This window comes from Mustelus asterias, chromosome 7 (genome assembly GCF_964213995.1).
Source record: "Mustelus asterias chromosome 7, sMusAst1.hap1.1, whole genome shotgun sequence".
Lineage (NCBI taxonomy): Eukaryota > Metazoa > Chordata > Chondrichthyes > Carcharhiniformes > Triakidae > Mustelus > Mustelus asterias.
Genome location: NC_135807.1, coordinates 42,581,319 through 42,601,930, shown reverse-complemented (window position 1 = coordinate 42,601,930; position 20,612 = coordinate 42,581,319). Strand labels below are relative to the sequence as shown.

The 20,612-nt window shown below is 40.7% G+C and overlaps 1 protein-coding gene across 10 annotated transcripts in view; it reads left to right on the top strand.

Annotated features, from left to right (window-relative positions):
* ints8 (integrator complex subunit 8) overlaps positions 1-20,612 on the top strand; it is an 88,601-nt gene that overhangs the window by 67,001 nt on the left and 988 nt on the right. For 8 of the 10 annotated variants that reach the window (XM_078215947.1, XM_078215945.1, XM_078215946.1 and 5 more), the window contains 11 exons: positions 1,224-1,345; positions 2,348-2,532; positions 2,969-3,002; positions 3,945-4,004; positions 4,125-4,186; positions 4,352-4,470; positions 6,711-6,814; positions 7,877-7,927; positions 9,534-9,607; positions 16,570-16,634; positions 18,825-18,868. In XM_078215947.1, coding sequence (XP_078072073.1) covers positions 1,224-1,345; positions 2,348-2,532; positions 2,969-3,002; positions 3,945-4,004; positions 4,125-4,186; positions 4,352-4,470; positions 6,711-6,814; positions 7,877-7,927; positions 9,534-9,607; positions 16,570-16,634; positions 18,825-18,868 — 920 coding nt within the window. Of the gene's footprint in view, positions 1-1,223; positions 1,346-2,347; positions 2,533-2,968; positions 3,003-3,944; positions 4,005-4,124; positions 4,187-4,351; positions 4,722-6,710; positions 6,815-7,876; positions 7,928-9,533; positions 9,608-16,569; positions 16,635-18,824; positions 18,869-20,612 lie in introns of all 10 variants that reach the window. The other 2 variants (XR_013498305.1, XR_013498304.1) reach the window with 1 other exon arrangement.

Here is a 20,612-nt window from a genome sequence, read left to right as displayed (position 1 = left end):
GCTGTACTTTTAATTGCCTTTATTTAAGTTGTCCTTTTTCCTTTAATTTATCCCATCTTCCCTCTTGTAATCCTTCATCCTCTCTACTGTCCAAGTTACATGACTCACCAGAACAGTGTTCCTAGCAGGTCAAGACTGTCCCAGTGGTAGAGCTCCCACTTCCTGTGTCCAATTGAAACCCATTCCTCCCACTCCAATCTTTGAGCCAAGCATTTAACTCCCTAATTGTATGCCAATTTGCTTGTGGCTCAGGTAATAATCCAGAGATTATCACCTTGGTGAGGTTTTGCTTTTTAATTTAGCTCCTCGCAACTCAGACTCCAATTGTAAGCTCCTTTTTCGTCTTGTCTAGGACTTTGGTATCTATGCAGACCACAGCAACTAGATCCTAAACCTCCCACAACAAGTATCTTTCCAGCCCCCAGCAGATATCCTCAACCCTGGCACCTGACTGGCAACAAAGCCATCTGCACCCTCTCACTCAGCTGCAGAGAGAAATCTGTCTATCCTCCTGACTATACTGTCCTCTACTACCTCTACATTCTCTTTACTGCCTTAATTCCTGTACCATGGTTAGTTTGCTCATCCACTCTGCTGCAAGAACTTGAAACTTGTATGAACAATTGCAAGGGCTGAAGCTCCACCACGAGGGGAGACGGTGGTGCAGTGGTATTGTTGCTGGACTAATAATCCAGAGACCCATGTTCAAATCCCAGCATGGCAGATGGTAAAGTTGAATTCTCAATGGCCCCTGCACTCAAGCCCAAACTCTGATCTCACTGTTTCTGCTGCTCTAGGAATTTTCCACTGTTCTCACGCATCCATTTCCAGCTGGTTGCTGATTAGACATCAGAAACAGGAATGCTTACTGATTATTCTCTCCCTTACCTCTTGAAAGTCAGCCATGGTACCCCTACTGATACAGGCGTTCTGATCTAATAATTTCATACAGACCAGGGGTTGAACCTTGGGACCTTCCTAGTCTGGACCAACTATTTATGATAACCACCGAGTCATCAAAGTATCAGTTGAAGCTCTTCTAATTTCCATGCACTGACATCATCCTCACTTTTATCAGTACAATAATTCATTAAAAAATATTTCAAAAATATATCATTATTATTGCTATCTACAGTAGTGTTGATTTGAAAAGGGATTGAAAGAGTCAAGGAAATGGTGATTTAACTATATTTATAGATTTATATTAATTTCAAATGTTTCAGACATTCCACTGCGACAAATTATAACTGAAGAGTGTGTTGCTTTCATGTTGAACTGGAAGGAAAATGAATATCTGACACTTCAAATTCCTGCCGCACTTGTTCAGAATAATCCATATGTGAAGGTAACTATATTTCTGCATTTTACCCTAGAACTTGTGCGGAACAAAGGAAGCTACTCTGCTTGTCACATGTTGCTGGTTGGGTAGGAGCCAGCAAATTCCCTTACAGAAAACCTTTGGAGCACGTCACTGCCTCGAGATACACATTTCTCTGTGCTGTCTCCATTTCGCTTTTTTCTGTTGACATATGTGATCAGAGCAGCTGAAGGATTAAACTTTTAAGTTACCCCATTCATTACCCATGGCTGTGGAGATTCATGAATAAATCTCATTCGACTCATCTTATATTTCTTATAACCTTGTATTAAGGAATGAAATCCTTCAGGAATAAAGTTTTTTCCACATAACAGGGCGTAAGAGGATACCAACCAGCAAGCTTTCCAAGATCCTTAGACCTAGACAACAGAGAACAATTTTTACCACTTAGAATTTTACAACAGATTCTGTGAAGTTCTGTTTCGGCACAAATTTGGGACCACATATTTGAATTGCCTATAGTTGCCAGTATGATCAGTATGCAGCAATCTCAGTTCCCCAAATCCAATGGGTTTTATCACAATTCCAGGACCATTAGAGATACTTAACTCGAATGGAATTTCATTTGGAGAAGTGTTTGGAAAAGCATAACGGTGAAGAGAACAGAATCCTGAATCTGCATTCGGTGTGTGTTGGCTTTCATTGGTGTAAGGGGAGAAGATTTGGGTGTGATTGCTGATCACTCTCCGAAAGGACTCATTCACCATGCAGCTGTTGGCAAATTAAATCATGGACCAGAATTGTGGCATTCAACAAAAGCTTAAGCGAGTAACATTGTTTTTGTGGCTGTACTAACTGATAGATAACTTCATTTTTCAAAGGTAAATATTATTGGCCCATGCATGTATGATGGTGCATCTTGGTCACATTTCACAGAGTAACAAAATTATAGATTTTGTAGTCCATTTAAAAAATGCAGGAAAAAACAAAATAATTGGAATTTTTTTTAATCCCTTGTGTATCTTTCAGCTTGGACAACTTTTGGCTGCAACTTGTAAAGAGTTGCCTGGCCCAAAGGAAAGCAGAAGAGCAGCTAAAGACCTCTGGGATGTAGTGGGTCAGATCTTTTGCTTATCTAACCAACACAAGCGAATCAATGATGGAAGAACCAGTTTAATTAAACATCGAGAATCCACGCTGGGGATCATGTATAGGTAACAACTTCTATGTTGAAATGAGATTTGTAAGTAATTTAAGAGACCATTCCTTTTTTAAAGACCTGGTGTGTCTCAGTAAGTTTATCAAATCTGATCAGATTATATGTAGAACATTGTATGCGTTAAAAAGGATTCCAGGCCATTTCTCTTGTGCAGAATTTTGCACACAGCCTCAAACATCTATTTGTTAAACATTAATATTTTACTGAACAGATCAAAAATGTTTCGTGCTGATAACTATAGATATTATTCAAATTGTGAAATAAATGCTGAACAGCATTCTCAATCTGAAGGTGAGATTTTTCTTGCTACTTTGTACTCGTGCTATTGAAGATCACTTGTGCTGCATGCTTATGAGGCATGTAGCAATCCTGGACAGTGTTGTATGAACTATAATGTCTAGTATATATTAATTTTCTTTCTTTTGCTTTAGGAGTGAGCTGATAACATTCATCAAGAGACTGAGTGTAAGTATCAAAACTCAAGGAATTGAACCAGATGCTATTTGACCTCATTTCCAATTCCGTGTCATGGGATATGGAGGCATTCATTATTGAGGTGTAAGTGAATGTTGTTCAGTATTAACAGAATCAGCTGTACCACAAACAAATAGAGCCGTCATCTCCTCTTATCCCACCCCATGTTACTTTGATAGTATTTATTTATTCATTTATTCGTCACAAGTAGGCTTACATTAACACTGCAATGAAGTTACTGTGAAAATTCCCTAGTCGCCACACTGCGGCGCCTGTTCGGGTACACGGAGGGAGAATTTAGCGTGGCCAATGTACCTAACCAACACGTCTTTGGGACTGTGGGAGGAAACTGGGGCACCCGGAGGAAACCCATGCAGACACGGGGAGAACATGCAAACTCCACACAGACAGTGACCCAAGCCGGAATTGAACCCAGGTCCCTGGTGCTCTGAGGCAGCAGTGCTAACCACTGTGCCACCATGCTGCCAGAAATGGTGGTTTCACATAACTAACTTTAGTATTCAAATGGAAGCTGCACACTTCCACGCCAGGTGGAACAAGTACTTCAGGGTTTCTCTTATGCACCTCTCAGTATTTGAATTATTGGTGTCTTTGCATGAAAGTGGGTTGCTCTCTTAGCTGTGGATGATGTGAGGACTGGGCAAATCCAGGTGGTATAAAGGGAAGGAAAACTATAGTTTTTAATGTGAGTCTTATGCCACAAAGCAATTGAATTGGATTTTTTTAACCACCAAATTCATACCTTATGAATGCCGTTTGAGTATTAATAAACAAAGTCAAGGCACAGACCACGTGTAAAGCTAATTTCATATTGCATTAAAATGTATGACAAATTGTTATATGGCACTTTCTTGCAGAAACATTACTAATTTTGTCAGGGAGAAATAATGAAACCTTTGTTTTGTTTTGTAGGATCCATTGGTTCTGACAACATTAATCTCCCTTTTTGTGAAGTTGCACAATATTGTTTGGGTTTGTATTGTTGAATATTTCAAATAAGGACATTTCGACAAATATTCTATGTGCTAAATAAGTGAATTAATTTTACAATATTGATTTTGGGATAGTGAGCTAATGATCTTTCTGTTTTAGGATGACATTGTAAATGATGTCACTGCAGAGCATATGTCTATTTGGCCAACATCCATTCCAAAGTAAGTTGGTGCTTGGTGACAATTCCACTCGTCATTGTGTTTATTTAAACATTCCTGGCATTAATTGTGTGTACAGTCAGGGGCACTATTTTAATCTCTCTCCAATTAACCAAGTAATTGATTTTGTTTATTTTAATCTGTGTTCTTTTGCTATTGTATTGTAAGCTTGCAGTCTGTGGACGTTGAGGCTGTTGCTGTCACAATGAAGGAGCTGGTCAGTTATTCATTAAACATCAACTCCTGTAACCATTTCTGGTTAATTACCCAAGCAGATATTTACTTTGGTAAGTGCAACAAATTTTAAACCACCTGCTCAAATTATTTACTCAGTTGGTGTTTTTTTTTATTGTTCATTTTTTGCAGTCATTTACGTGTGCTCAGCCGAGAGGCAGATCCTTGGCTCTTGCCTGCTAATGCTTCTTCCTGCGTCGCTTTTGTCAGTGGTGGTTTACCATTGCCTTCCCCTATCAGGGGTAAAACCAGGAGTTGAATCCCAAGTCTACCTCTGCTGGAACAGGAATTGAACGTGCTATTGGTATTATTCTGAACCACATGCTAACTCCCACTTAGGTGTATGTTTGTAAAAGAAATAAATAAGCCTTGGGGACTTTTACAATCAATGAAGAACTTTTGATTTACAGTCACTGATTTTCTGTAGGAAATGTAGAAGGCAATTTGCACACACTAAGATCCCATGAACACAGAGTGATAATGACCAGAGTTGTTTTTTTACTGATGACCAAGAAGAACTCAGCTCCTTTGTATTTTTGTAATGGTGCCATGGGACCTTCTGCACGCACCTGATGAGGAAGGTTGGGCCTCAGTTGTGCACTGGAGTGTCAACCAAGATTTTGTTCTCTTCTGGAGTGGGATCTGAATGTGGAACCTTTTGGGATCAGCTGTGCTGTGTATGCTGAGGAGGCCTGGGGCAGTCCCTTTGACTTCTGTTGACTGTAAGACTACTTGCCCAGTTATCAAGTCTTGAATGGAATCAAAGTTGAGAAAGTAGAAGCCATGATCTTCAGTTCCCCATCTATCCATTACCCAAATTTGCTTACCTTTGCAATATTGTCTGCCTTCAACCCTGTCTCAATCCCAGCACTACTTGTTGATTTTTTTTCACGTCTAGGCTTTACTATTTGAACACATGTTGCTGACATCCAAACCTCCTCCTTTTATCACTTCCAACTTTTCCAAACTTTTCCCATATATATCCTTGTCCCAACCAGCTGTTACTCCCGTTCCCCTGTTGCCCAACACGTTTAAACCCTTTAAATTGCTTTGCCTCACCTCTTAATGAAGTCTTCTTCAGCCATGCAGTGCTTTATTCTTTTAATTACATATTTTTATACGTTCCCCTTCATTAGCTGCCTTATTGTCAGAATATTCAGCTGCCTCTGAAAACTGTTACAGCTCCCTTCCTAAACTTTTTTTTTTAAAGACCTCCTCTTTAACCAAGTTGTTTCTGATTTCCTCCTTTGTGACAGTCCATTTCCTTTGCACTAATTTCGGAAGTATGTTGGGATTTTAGAAAAATATTAACTGCTACCTAAGCGCCAGTTATGGTTTTATAATGGAGCCAGGCTAAGTATCTCAATGATTCCAGGCCCAAGATTGTCTGTAGCGTAGATGCCAAAGGCTAGTGCAAAGGTTACCAGACATTCTTTGCTAAGCCCTCCCACCCCTCGGTGATTACTGGGAGCACATGTTGCGATGTTCTCATTGTCTAGTTGCTATTAATGTGTCCCCCTCCCTGAAAGATGTGTGAGGTTGATAAAAGTGGTTTGTCATTTGCAACCATTTTATTCCCTTAGTCAGTTTAACTCACTTGGCTGGACAAGTGATTCCTGATGCAGAATGACACCGACACCGCACATTAAATTCCTGTACCAGCTGAGGTTGTTTATGAAGGCCCGCTTCTCAACCTTGCCCCTCGCTTGAGGTATGGTGATCACCATCCATCAGCTCTTCTCCTCAAAAGGGGGGAGCAGCCTATGGTCATCTGGGGCTATGGCAATTTTACCTTTTACCTATTCCTTTAGAAATGCAGCAGCATTTCTTTTAGATACTATATTACTTCTCTCTGCTGATGGTTCTATTTGTTTTTAGCAAGAGTTTTACCAGTTGAAAAGTTGTCATTAAAGGCCAGTTTACAAAAACACATTATCTGGGTCATTGTCACATTGCTGCATGTGGGAGTTTGGTGTGTGCAAATTGGTTGTGACATTTCCTACAATATAACAGTGATGACACTTTAAGAAAGTTACTAATTAGCTGCAAAGCACTTTAAGATGTCCTGTGATCATAAAAGGCACTACAGAAATTGTAAGCAAGCCAGACCTTGGCAGCATCAAGATGAATTGAGTCTCATTTTTAGCATTTGAAATGTTATATATGGATGTCTTACAATAAAATGTGCCACTCTCTCAAGATTCAATTATGAATCATTTTATGCATTTATTTGGGTCAGATTATATCTGAATGAAACCTTCCATGTAACATTTTTGTTTTCTGATGTTTCCAGCAACCAATCAGTTTTCAGCAGCTCTGCATTTCTACCTTCAAGCTGGTGCCATTTGTTCAGACTTTTTCAATAAAGGCGTCCCTTCTGATGTGTACACAGACATGGTAAGTGGGATCAGGAAAAGGAATTACAGATTGAAATTCACTGTTGCCTTTGTTTTATTATATTGTGCTTTGCCAACCTCCAGCCCTTTCATTTGTGAATGACACCCTAGTTAATCAGCAGTGTGAAGGGTTTTTGCTGACTGTAGCAGGTTTCTGCAGAATCATATTCTGAAGGGTACTGCACAGAAGGAAGCTTTGAGCGCATGGTCTCCATGCCCACTCTCTGCAAGAGCAACTTGCCTAGTCCTAAAATGCCACCTTTTCCCTGTAACCCTGCAGTTTTTTTTTGGTTCAGATAATTATCCAATTCTCCTCTGCAGCCCTCTGTTGAATCTGCCTCGAGCAGTGCATTCCAGATTCTAACCACTCTCTGCATAAAATTATTTTTCCTCGTGCTGCCATTAATCCTTTTACTAATTACCTTAAATCAGTGTCCTGGTTGACTTAATGTTCAATACATTACCAATGGTAAATGAAAATCCTCATATATGTTGTCACGAGGTGTAATCTAGCTCACAGCTAGCACCACAGTTCTGAAACACTAGCTGTATATTACTGAACACCCAGATCTGCAATATAACACCATAAGGTTCCTGGTAGATGTAAAGGATCAAAAAAGTCTGGGTAACTATTTTTTTTTGTTCTTGGGCTGTGAGAGATGCTAGCGAATTCACATTTATGGCCTTTTGATCCCATTGGCCAGACAAATGCATTCACAATTGATTATTTCTTTGGAATGACTTTCAATTTCATAACAGCTGACATAAAAGTCCATAGTGTATTAATGGCAAAGTGACATGGGAAAATCATAATGCTCAGGAAATTAGGATGTTTTTGAGAGGAAATGCAATTTGAAATTAAAGATGTGTTTGAACAACAGCTGAGTGGATACAACTGCAAAACATCACCCTTCCTTCCTGCTGGTGAGAAAACAATATAAATAAAGCCTTCTCCCATAGCTCTGAAAACCATACCCAGTGTTGCCCAACAAGATAAATGTACAGATCGCTACTTTTTTTTTCTTTAATTTTGTGGTTTTGTGTTGCATTGGTATTTTCTAAGGTCCTGAAGAGAATGATCAAATGCTGTTCGATGTTAAATTGCCACACCCAAGTAAGTGGGAAACATTTGTTTAATAATATTTGATTTATTGCAAACTCTAATATTAATAGTCTCTCCTAAATTTATATAAGGCAAATCCCAGATTCCTCTGTTGTGGATGGGATGTGCCCTCAAGTATATTGAGGACTGAAAATATGATTTGTTCACTTGTGATCAGTAGTTAGGAAATCTGAACATTCACCTGTTTAAGTGTACTACCTATGGAGTAGTTCTTGAAAATAACAGTGGACAGTAAGAATATGCTACAAGGGGCATGGTGCTAACCCTTGACCTGTTGGATTGTGGATTAGCATGTTTGATTTACTGTGTGCTCATGTTTATTCTATGATCTTCCCATATTCCCTATTCATTTGGTTCTGATGTAGGGAGAATTTAGCTTATTCGTGTCACAAATTGGCTTACATTAGCGCTGCAATGAAGTTACTGTGAAAATCCCCTAGTCGCCATACTCCGGTGCCTTATAGGGTACACTGAGTGAGAACTTAGCATGGCCAATGCAAACTGGAGCACCCAGAGGAAGTCCACGCAGATGCAGGGAGAACGTGCAAACTCCGCACAGTGACCCAAGCCAGGAATCAAACCTGGGTCCTGGCGCTGTGAGGCAGCAGCTGTGCCACCATGCCACCCCTGCATGAATATTCCAATGGTTCATGCCTACCAAAGCTAAAAACAATCCAGTTGAGCCAATAGCACCATTTATTTCACTGGCTAATGCAAAACACTAAACCTCTACTTGTCAACATTGGCATAATTGAAATTAAAGTGCCTCCCTGGCTACCACTGAGCAAAGAGTTAAGATGCCAATCAATATTTGGCTAGGAGTACAATTTTTAAAAAGTCCTGTGTCCCTATTTGATTTTTCTTTTGGTTGTGAAAATGACTTCCCGTTTCTTTTAGCTTGCTAACTGTTGTTTGAAACATCTTACTGCTCTCAGCTTGTTAATTAATTGGAGCATTACCATTGCATCAACTCAATTTGAACGGGTGCTGAAAATTAGCCAGGTTCCCCGCTTTTGACTGCTTTCCAGTGACAACTGATTCGAAAGAATGCACGAGTGGGCATCAGTTGAGGAGTGGATTGAGCTCAGCTATGATTCCTGCCAGTCAAATAGACTAGCACATTCGCCGTCTGGTAAGGCACGGCTTTCACTGGTGGAGTGATTACAATAGTGATTACAGTCTGGGATGCTCAAGCTCAATTTGAAGGAGCACAATATTTCAGAATGTTGTAGATTTACAGAGATAGGGAAATGTGAGCCATGAAAAGATTTGAAAACAAGGATAAGAATTTAACGATCTAGGTGTTGCTTAACCATGAGCCAATTTAGTTTAGTGAACAGTGGGTGAAGGGTGAATGGGCCTTGGTGCAAGTTCGGAAACAGCCGGATAATTTTTTGGATTACCTCTAATTTATGTGAGGAAGGATTGTAGAGAACAAGGGGAGACTAATCTGAAATAGTTGGAATAGCCATGTCTCAAGATAGCAAAGACATAAATGAGGATGCCAGCAGCAGATGAGTGGAGGCAGGATGGAGTTGTGGAAAATCGATACGATTAAATCCATGAAATAAAATATTTAAACTTTGTTTTCCAACAGGTGGCAATTTTGTGTCAGTTTCTCAGAGAAGTGGATTATATGACTGCCTTCAAGGCTTTACAGGAGCAAAACAGGTAAAATAGCCCTAAATGCAATAATATTTATGTTTTTATCAATAGATCAGTGAATATGCCCAAGCAAAATTGAAGGGTCAGTGTCCTGTAAAATGCTTTGATGGTTAAAGTGCCCTTTTCTTTGTATAATGTATGTAGGGTTGCTACTTTAATCTTCAGCTGTTCCACATTTGAGGCTTATTATGAAGATTTACATCATTTCAAACATCTGCCATAGTTTTTACGTGATCATTTAGATGATGCATTGTTAGTTGGTCTTTTATTTTTGTTCCCCACCACCTGCTATATATTCCTTTTCTTCTCTCCTTGGATGGTGCCCCATGTTAGGGTACATTTCCATTGGCTTTATTACCTCACCTGGTATTGACATGCATAGATATAAGCATAATGGAATTCCTTGCATGAAGGATAATGATAAATGTCAGCAGTTTTAGAAGCTCTCAGGCTGCCCTTTCCACCTGATGGCTTGCCAGATCTCACTGATGAAGCATGGAAGTCTCTGCGGCCAGTCATCTACAAAGCTGCAGTAACTATATTTGGCAAAGGAAGAAATGGCAACCAAGATTGGTTCGAGACCCACCTTACAGAAATGATTTGTCATTGAAACAAAGTGTGTAGCTCACGTGGCTTACGACCTGTCTCCTTATCCTACTGCATGGACAAATCTCATGCTAGCCAAAGCAGTTATGCAAGAGATGTCAAGATACTGTGCCAACAAGTATTGTATAAATCTGTGCAAACAAATATGAATTGCTAGTGACAAATGTTCACTTTGTGTGATGGTACCAAAAGAGCACTCAGATGTTCCATCACCAAAGTTGCTTTTTTGAAATCTGCAAATGGGGAAATACTCGCTGACAGGATCAAGCAAATGGCCTCCTGGATAGAGCACCACTCTGAACTGTGCTCACTTGCGACAGATATATCTCTGCCTATCTTGATGATCTTCTGCAGCTACCTGTCGCATGAGCTTGATGTAGAACCCTCATTACATGTGCTCAAAAAGGCCATTGAAAGCACCAAGGGAAACAACTAGAAAGGACAGAATGCCAAGAATGGAAAGCCCCACCTGCTGTCACCTCGTCCACCAGAGAGAAGGTTTTGTCCCACAGGATATGCAAGATACAAACATATTGACGTCATAGAGGAGCAAAGATGACTCAGGATTGCAACAACAATTGAGGCATATAACTCCTCCACATCACTGGGAAGGCCTTTGCAAGCGTTATTCTAACAAGGCTCCATCAACTAGCCAGCAAAATATGCTGAGAGTCACAGTGTGGTTTCACAACAGTTCACAGTATATATGAGGCTGGATTTTCCATCGCAAATTGGGGCAGTCCAACTTCATCACACCAGTATCAACATTGTGAAAGATGAGTAGGTGTAGAAATTGGAAGCCCATCCATCATTTTGAAATAATCAATTAACAAGCTACTGAGCTTGTTAAAGACCCAATTGAATGCAATTTTTTATCCATTTTTCAAGCATCAGACAAGAAAAAGTTTGGGAGTGCTTTACGGCAGGTATGAGGAGGCGGAAGACAGAGGCCTTTGACAGGACCACAGCTGCATGTAACAGCAGAATCTGCTGCTGAAAGCGGTAGCATTTGAATATTTTTATCTTTCTTTTGAGCCTAACACGAGAATTTAAATCCACATCTGGTATGTGGCAGTCTTTTAAGGAACGGTTGTTAGGGCTACAGGACAAGCATGTGCCTGTAAAAAAGAAGGATAGGAAGGGTAGGATTAGAGAACCGTGGATAACCAGGGAAATTGAGGGACTGGTCAAAAGGAAAAGAGAGGCGTATGTTAGGTCCAAGCAGCTAAAAACGGAGGGAGCTCTGGAGGAGTATAATGAAAGTAGGAAAATACTCAAACGGGGAATTAGAAGAGCAAAAAGGGGTCACGAAATGTTCTTGGCAGACAGGATTAAGGAGAATCCCAAGGCATTTTATTCATACGTTAGGAACAAAAGGGTTGTAAGGGAAAAAATCGGACCTCTCAGGGACAAAAGTGGGGACTTATGCTTGGAGCCCAAAGAGGTAGGGGAGATCCTAAATGAATACTTTGCGTCGGTATTCACTAAGGAGAGGGATGTGTTGACTGGGAGTGTCTCGGAGGGGAGTGTTGAACCGTTGGAGAAAATCTCCATTACAAAGGAGGAAGTGTTAGGTTTGTTAGAGAATATAAAGACTGACAAATCCCCAGGGCCTGATGGAATCTATCCAAGGCTGCTCAGGGAGACGAGAGGTGAAATCGTTGGGCCTCTGACGCAAATCTTTGTCTCGTCACTGGACACAGGTGAGGTCCCAGAGGATTGGAGGATAGCCAATGTGGTCCCGTTATTTAAGAAGGGTAGGAAGGATAACCCGGGTAATTATAGGCCGGTGAGCTTGACGTCCGTGGTGGGGAAGTTGTTGGAGAAGATTCTTAAAGATAGGATGTATGCGCATTTAGAAAGGAATAAACTCATTAACGATAGTCAACATGGTTTTGTGAGAGGGAGGTCATGCCTCACGAACCTGGTGGTGTTTTTTGAAGAAGTGACCAAAATGGTTGACGAAGGAAGGGCCGTGGATGTTGTCTATATGGACTTTAGTAAAGCATTTGACAAAGTCCCTCATGGTAGGCTAGTGAAAAAGGTTGGATCCCATGGGATAAAGGGGGAGGTGGCTAGATGGGTGGAGAACTGGCTTGGTCATAGAAGACAGAGGGTGGTAGTGGAAGGGTCTTTTTCCGGCTGGAGGCCTGTGACTAGTGGTGTACCGCAGGGCTCTGTATTGGGACCTCTGCTGTTTGTGATTTATATAAATGATCTGGAAGAAGGAGTAACTGGGGTGATCAGTAAGTTTGCGGACGACACAAAACTGGCAGGACTTGCAGATAGTGAGGAACATTGTCAGAGGCTACAGAAGGATATAGATAGGCTGGAAATTTGGGCAAGGAAATGGCAGATGGAGTTCAATCCTGATAAATGCGAAGTGATGCATTTTGGTGGAAATAATGTAGGGAGGAGCTACACGATAAATGGAAGAACCATAAAGGGTGTAGAGACGCAGAGAGACCTGGGTGTGCAAGTCCACAGATCTTTGAAGGTGACGTCACAGGTGGAGAAGGTGGTGAAGAAGGCATATGGCATGCTTGCCTTTATAGGACGGGGCATAGAGTATAAAAGTTGGGGTCTGATGTTGCAGATGTATAGAACGTTGGTTCGGCCGCATTTGGAATACTGCGTCCAGTTCTGGTCGCCACACTACCAGAAGGACGTGGAGGCTTTGGAGAGAGTACAGAGGAGGTTTACCAGGATGTTGCCTGGTATGGAGGGGCTTGGTTATGAGGAGAGATTGGGGAAACTGGGGTTGTTCTCCTTGGAAAGACGGAGGATGAGGGGAGACTTAATAGAGGTGTATAAAATTATGAAAGGCATAGATAGGGTGAACGGTGGGAAGCTTTTCCCCGGGTCGGTGGTGACGTTCACGAGGGGTCATAGGTTCAAGGTGAAGGGGGGGAGGTTTAACACAGATATCAGAAGGACATATTTCACACAGAGGGTCGTGGGGGCCTGGAATGTGTTGCCGGGCAAGGTGGTGGAGGCGGACACACTGGGAACGTTTAAGACTTATCTAGACAGCTATATGAACGGAGTGGGAATGGAGGGATACAAAAGAGTGGTCTAGTTTGGACCAGGGAGCGGCGCGGGCTAATTGTTCCTGGTTTCTCGTTTCAAGGCTTCATTCTACGATCATCTTGCTGGTGCCAGTACAGAGTGAGACTGCGAATAGTTGGGAACCTGTCTCGGGGGCAGGGAATTCATATGGTGTTCGTGGAAGTGGAAATGACTAGGGTTGGGAGGCATTTTCCGATCGGGGCCATTGTGATCTCCTGGACTCGTTTCGATCGCCTCAGGGGGTCGGAGAGGAATTTCCCAGATTTTTTTTTTCCCCATATTGGCCCTGGGGTTTTTCACTCTGGGTTTTCGCCTCTCCCTGGAGATCACATGGTCTGGAATGGGGGGGTGGGGGTAAGTTAATAGGTTGTAATGAACAAAGCATCGTAGCTGTGAGGGACAGCTCGGTGGATAGGATATTGGTATGTAGATAGGCTGGAAAATTGGGCGGGGATCCTGGATTCAGGATTCAATCCTGGACCGGGGAGCGGCGCGGGCTTGGAGGGCCGAAGGGCCTGTTCCTGTGCTGTTTTGTTCTTTGAAGCAAGGAGATTGAGCGGGTAAGGGAGCTTTTAAATTTGTGGTGGTGATTTCCCCTCCTGCATGACACTGTGGCCTTAGATGCCCAATTGGGCACTGAGTCCCCCTTTGTATCACTAATTAGCTGCCTTCCCACAGGGAGGGTGTTAATTGGCAGTTGGGGACTTGATTTGTTGTGGTGGGGGGTGTGGGAATGAGCGGACCACTCACTTTCAGTTCCACCTCCATCACCCCACCAGAAACCATAATCTTGAAGTGAATCTCATGAAATTATTTGACGTGAGTAGCACGAGCATCTGCTGGATACAAGAGAAAATTGCTATCTTCCCAAGCTCTGCACATGCACAGCACCATTCAGTTCAATTCTGACAATTTTGAGATCAAGAATGGGGTGAAACAGGGCTGCATTTTAGCCTCTACTCCATTTGGTATCTTTTTCCCTTCCTACTGACCTATGCTTTCACTGCTGACATGGAAGTAGTTTACATCTACAGGTGATCATATGGGGAACAAGGGAGGCAGTGGTGTGGTGGTATTGTCAATGGACTACTAATCCAGGGACCAGAACAGAGGATATTCTGGAAAAACAGAGCAGGCCTGGCAGCATCTGTAAGGAGAGAAAGTGGAGTTTTTCCAACATCCTCTGTTGCTGTTTCAGATTGCAGCATCTACAGTATTTTGCTTATTTTAGTAATCCAGAGACCCAGGGTAATACTCTGGGCACCTGGGTTTGAAACCCACATGGCAGATGGTATAATTTGAATTTCATAAAAATTTGAAGTGCAGAAGGAGTAAATGTGATGAGAAAAACTTTAACACTGCGAATGGTTCAGCTCTGGAAGCACTACCTGGAAATGTGGTGGAAGCAGGTTCAATCCGAATATTCATGAGGGCATTCGATGGTTATTTGAATAGAAACAATGTGCAGGAGTACAAGGAAAAGGCAGTGGAATGACACGGAGTATGATGCTCATTTGGATAGCCGGTTCAGACATGATGGGCCAAATAGCCGCCTCCTCCGCTATAATAATTCTGTGAAAAAGTCTAATGATGACCATGAAACCATTGTTGTTTGTTATAAAAACCCACATGGTTCACTGGTGTCCTTTAGGGAAGGAAATCTGCCATCCTTACCTGGTCTTGTTTACACGTGACTCCACAGCAATGTGATTGACTCACAAAACACCTAGCAACCCTGAAACTTCAAGGGCAATTAGAGATGGGCAATAAATGCTGGCCTGGCCAACAACACCCACATCCAATGAATAAAAAAAACTCAACCAGTCAAGACCGGAAACCAAGACAGAAGTGTGACATGTCATGTGTGCTGTTAATGTGCAATAGTTTCCCAGCTTCAATTGCTCACAGGTTGGTCTGTCCCATGCCTGTGTCGTGTTCTCCCTCACCATCAGTGTCAAGAAAGCTGTAGTTATGGGACAGGGTATTGTGTCTCTACCTATGATCAAACTCCATTACACACCACTGGAAGCAGTAAGTAAGTTCTGCTACCTTGGATCTACAGTGACAAGACAACCTGTCTCTTGAAAAACTCAGCCAGTGCATTGGAAAGGCAGCTCCATCTTTAGCCTACTGGCAAAACTGACATGGGAAAACAACAACTTGATCTGCAGAATAAAAATACTAAGACCTGTATCTTCAACACATTTCTGTATGGCAGCAAAACCTGGACAACTTATAAGTACCAAGAGAAAAGGCTCCTGTGTCTACAACAGATCCTTGACATCTGGAAAGCTAAAAACTTGCCTGTGAAATGGTCTTTTCTAGGCCAAACATGCCTAGTACCCTCGCACTAATCAAGCAAATTGGCTTTACTGGCTTGGGCATGTGCACAGGATGGAAGATGGCTGCATCCCCAAGGATATTTATAGGAGTAGTCCATGTCAAGAGACCAACAAGGCCCACACAGCTCCGATTCAAGGTTACTGTCAAAAGGGACATGAAAGGCCAAAACATCAATCACAAGTGGGAAATACTAATTGCTGACCAATGCAAATGGCAACACAAGTTGAGGGTAAGAATTCACAGCCATGAGTGTGTGGTTTCAGAAGCTCCAAAGCAGACAGTAACCCTGTAAACAAGGCTTCAGCAGAAATCACCCCCACCAACTTCGTATGGCACTTGTGGCTGACTTTGCCTTTTCCCAAATTTAAAAAAAAAAATTTTTAATTTAAAAGAATTTTTAAGAAGCGCAGCAGATCATCTCATCTGGCCTCACCAAATTGAGGCTCCATTCCAATCATCTCTTGAGGGATGGTGCTAATGTAGATTTGCATCAGGGAGTAACTGAACAGCAATCAGAAACATGAATCTTGACCAATTTTCCCTTTCCAAGAGTGAGGGTCTTGCCACTCCAGGTTGAGATTGGCTATCTTCATATAGATATACAGATGGAGTCTGGTATTTTCTTTAAAGGGAGATATCCCTCCTATTTTGGAATACTTTGTAGTGTTTGCCGAATTGGCATGGCATAGACTGCCAGGTTCCATGTAACGGCATATTGCAGCCCTGAAGTTTTCTTGAAACCGATTGTCAGCTGCTAGTAGGATTCACTGTATGACATGCATTTGTGGATAGAGCCATACATGTGAACATTTTTTTAAGTCATTTTTCCCCATTGGACAAGTAAGTTTGTTGATCAATCATTTGGAAAAGCAACTATTTGATTGAAATCAAACCTCAATGTAAAAGTTATACGTTTGGTGCATAACTTGTGTGTTCATTTCTAATTTCAGTCACGATGCAATGGACTCCTACTATGACTACATCTGGGACATCACCATCTTGGAATATTTGACACGTATCTTTTTATTATTGTCTTAGTATAGTTTTATGAAATTGTTAATCTTTATATAACCCAATAGGACGTTTTTTTTCCCCACTTAGAAGAACTGCTTGGAATCCCAATCAGTCCAATGTAAGAGTCAGAAATTGAATATGTCATTCCTTTCCTTTATCGTTCAGGTGAAATATGTCTACAACTAAATGTGCACACAACTCTTGCACATGCAAGTCCCCATGCTCTGATGTGGGAAGCAAAGAGCAGAAAGTGGGACTCAATTGCACATTGTTCTAAAGGGAGTGTTTAATTACTGTATTTTTTCCCCTCAGAAGTTTCTAATTATTCAATTTTGTTTGTTCAACAGGAAATATCCCTTGGGCTGCTAACAAATTCAGCTCTTGGCTTAAAGCCTCACAACGTTTCAGTAGTTACAAATTTTGGTTATTTTAAATGTTCATTGAGAAACTAAGTTAGTGAGACACAAAAGCAGTAGGTTGCTTACCTGTAGTTTAACTTTTGAGGAATTTTTTGGATTGTTTTATTATTGTCAGAGAGGCAGTCACCGTCAACTGAAAAAACAGCATCATGTGGGAAACGGACAATGCATCATTCATGTTACCCATCAGCTCAGCAAAGTTGCACTTTCGGATTAGACCTTGAGTGTTTATATCAGCTTTCAACTGTAAATTCCCACATGACTGTAAAATTAAGTCATCAGGTTGGAATTAACTGAGGCAATGGGAGTTTCTCCCGCTAGCGCGAGAGCCAGTGTGAGCCCGTTATCTCCTTTAGGGAAGGTCCACCGAATTAAGTGCTACTAAGGCACTTAACTAGATCACAGTGGGCCTTCTCTGGACTCGAGGACCCATGGGAGCATAAATCTTGCCCGTGGGAAGTTGCACTTCCTAGGCAATTGCCATGCAAACTTTTTACCCGAGAACCTGATGGGGGGTATTCCAAGCACATCTTTGGCATATCTCCCAGATATGATCCCCTGGAGCTCAGAAGTTATGGCCCATTAAGATTGTTCATTTTCTGTTTTGTATAGCATACTCAAGTGAGTCAATGTTTTGGGTTCAAGTCCAAAGACTTGAGCACTTATCCACACAAACGCTTCAATGCAGGAGGTGCTTACCCTTTTGGAAAGATATAAAAGATCCTACATTATTTCAGTGTTCTGAACAATAACTATCGCTTAACCAACATCATCTGATCATCATCACATTGTTGTTTGTGGGAGCTTGCTTTGTATAAATTGACGGCCATGGTTCCTACATTTCAACACTTCAAAAGTACTTAATTGACTGCAGACGTTAAAAGTTGTGAAAGGTGCTACATAATTGTACACACTACTACTTTTTGATGCTGTTAGTAGATCCTTGGGTCAATTTCATGTGTGCTTTTAAGGATGAGACAGAAATTAGCATGTGGCTACATCTCTGCTTTTTAAATATGCATTTTATGTATACTACAAATCAATGTGATGTTTAAAAAATGTTCCTGCATTATCAGAAGATGGTTAACTTAACCTAGTTAGATTGATGCTCCAATTTTGTGCAAAATTGATGAGTATCGCTTACATTGAACTTCTTCCTGAAACAGTTCTGTGGTTTATATTAATAGTTTCCATTGACTTTGAGGTATCATGCCATCCAGTAGAAAATTGAATATTATTACTTGATCTTTCTTTGAACTTAAAACTACATAAAATGCTGAAAATTTGCTTCATGTTCTGTTAATCGCAGTTTTCCGCATGACTGCCTGACTCGACTCCCTTAACTATTAGTTCTTGACAAGTACACAAGACTGGATGGCAGCAAAGAATTTATCTGGATGGGAAAGAAGGCGACTGGAATGTACAACTGCAAAGGCTTCTTTAAAATTGCCTTTTCACAACTTTGCAAAATGAAGGAATCATGGAGAGTAAAAGATCTTAGATATTGAAGATGTTTTCTAAATTGAAATTAGATTTGAGTATTTGTCAGATTAACTGTATAGACAAATCTGACATTTAGTTTTACCTTTGAGATGAAAAAGTCATTCAGTTTTGATAATATAGATATTGCATCCTCGTTTTGTACTTATGTTTACATTGCTGATCATGAATGATTATTGAAAGTGAACAGAGCCCTGAAAATTAACTTTTAGCTTTTTGAGTATTGATGTTTGTAACCATTTAACGGAAAATCCCCTTAACAATTTTCATAGACATCCATCACAAAAGAGGAGAAATTGACAAAAGGCAAATAGCAGTAAGTTGAAGCAAGACTAGTATATGTTCATATATAGGTTATTGGGGATTTAAAATTACTATCAGATCAGCCATGATTTTATTAAAAAGGTGGAGCAGGTTGGAGGAGCTGAATGGCCTACTCATGCTCCTTGTCTGTATTACCTTTTCCTGAATTGTTCACCCATCATTTATGTATAATTTAGCTTACTAGGCTCTATAGCTAACATCCAGGAGAAAAATATTGTAAACTGTAGATAGGAATTGTTCCATGTGGTTTACCCTGAATCTGTTAGGTCACCAAGTGAGCTAACCAAGATGGGAAACACGTTTTAGTATAACTTTACCCTTTTGAATTATGTCCCTCTAGGAATAAGCCCAACAGTTTGGGTTGTTTCTGGTATGATATTGATCTACACCACAACTTTATGTATTATTCCCTGAACCCACTACTCCTCGAGCCCATTTTGATTCTTATTTTCTAATATGTGACCTTGTTTTCCCCACCCTTACCATCTATGTTGAAGTTTGCTTGCCAATTATATGCCCAGTCTTCCTCACTGTTGACAATCCCTAATCTGGTGCCATAAGTGTAGGTTTGATTCTACAGTCCAAATTGTAGTTATGGTCCTGCAACTGATCCTTGTGTATCCCCACTTCCCATTTTCTGCCACTCTGAATTGTTACCCTTACCAATATTCCCTGTTTAAAAAAAAACAAAATTGTTTTTCTCCAGACTTTTTTTTCAAATGCACAGGATCTTTAAAATGGAGCAAAACCTGCACGCTATTTTCCAGGCTTCTGTGCACATACAACTTAGCAGCAACATTGTCCTTAATTTTTTTCCAGCCAGCTATCCACTTCGTTACTTGACCCCTGACTCTTCATACTCTTGAGCTTTTTTATCTATTATGTGGAACCTTATTGTCAGCTTTTTAGAAATCCATATCTATTACATCTTTACTATTAGTATTTACTATTTACAAGCCTTATCCTTGTCTACTTTGTTACTTCATCATGAGGTTGCCAAGCCAGAAAATGGGAGCCTAGGTCACAATATGGATACAAGATCAGCTCAGTAACAGTAAATAATGGGACATGGTTTTTCAGACTAGGTGTTGGTTTGCATTGGTCTTCCCCACCGATGTTTGGGGTTCATACTCGGTTTCAGTTTTTGCAAACAACCTACACTTGGATGTAAGGAGTAGCATTATAGTTTCACATGATACTACCATGTAGGTTGCCATGGTCTGTATGTAATGAGAATAGTTTTAGACTTCCAGGAATATATGAACAATGTGGTGAAATAAGCAGTAGCATGGCAGATTGGAATTAGAATTATGCACTTTGAAAGACATGCATAGTATAGATGAGCAGAAACCTTGGTGTCCATATCCAGAATTCCTTAAAGATTTTAAGGTGAGATCAGGTAGTTAAAAATGTATGGGTTATTTGGATTTATGCCAGAATAATAAACAGGTCATCCTAGAAATGTATAAATCATAGATGTAAAATAATTTTTAAGCTCTAGAACAGAAACATCTCTGATCAGAACAAATTGAATTGCAATCATAAATATTTTGTAGAATAAGTTAAGTCCCAATTGTTCAAGGCACTCTGTCAAAACTCAGTCTGGATCTATTGTCATGTGTATTTTGCTTTTCTACCTTTCATGAAATATATTTTGAGTGCTGTAATCAAATATCTTAATTTAGTTCCTGGTGGAAATGACTACACAAATCAAACCACATCATTTATTGGCTTCT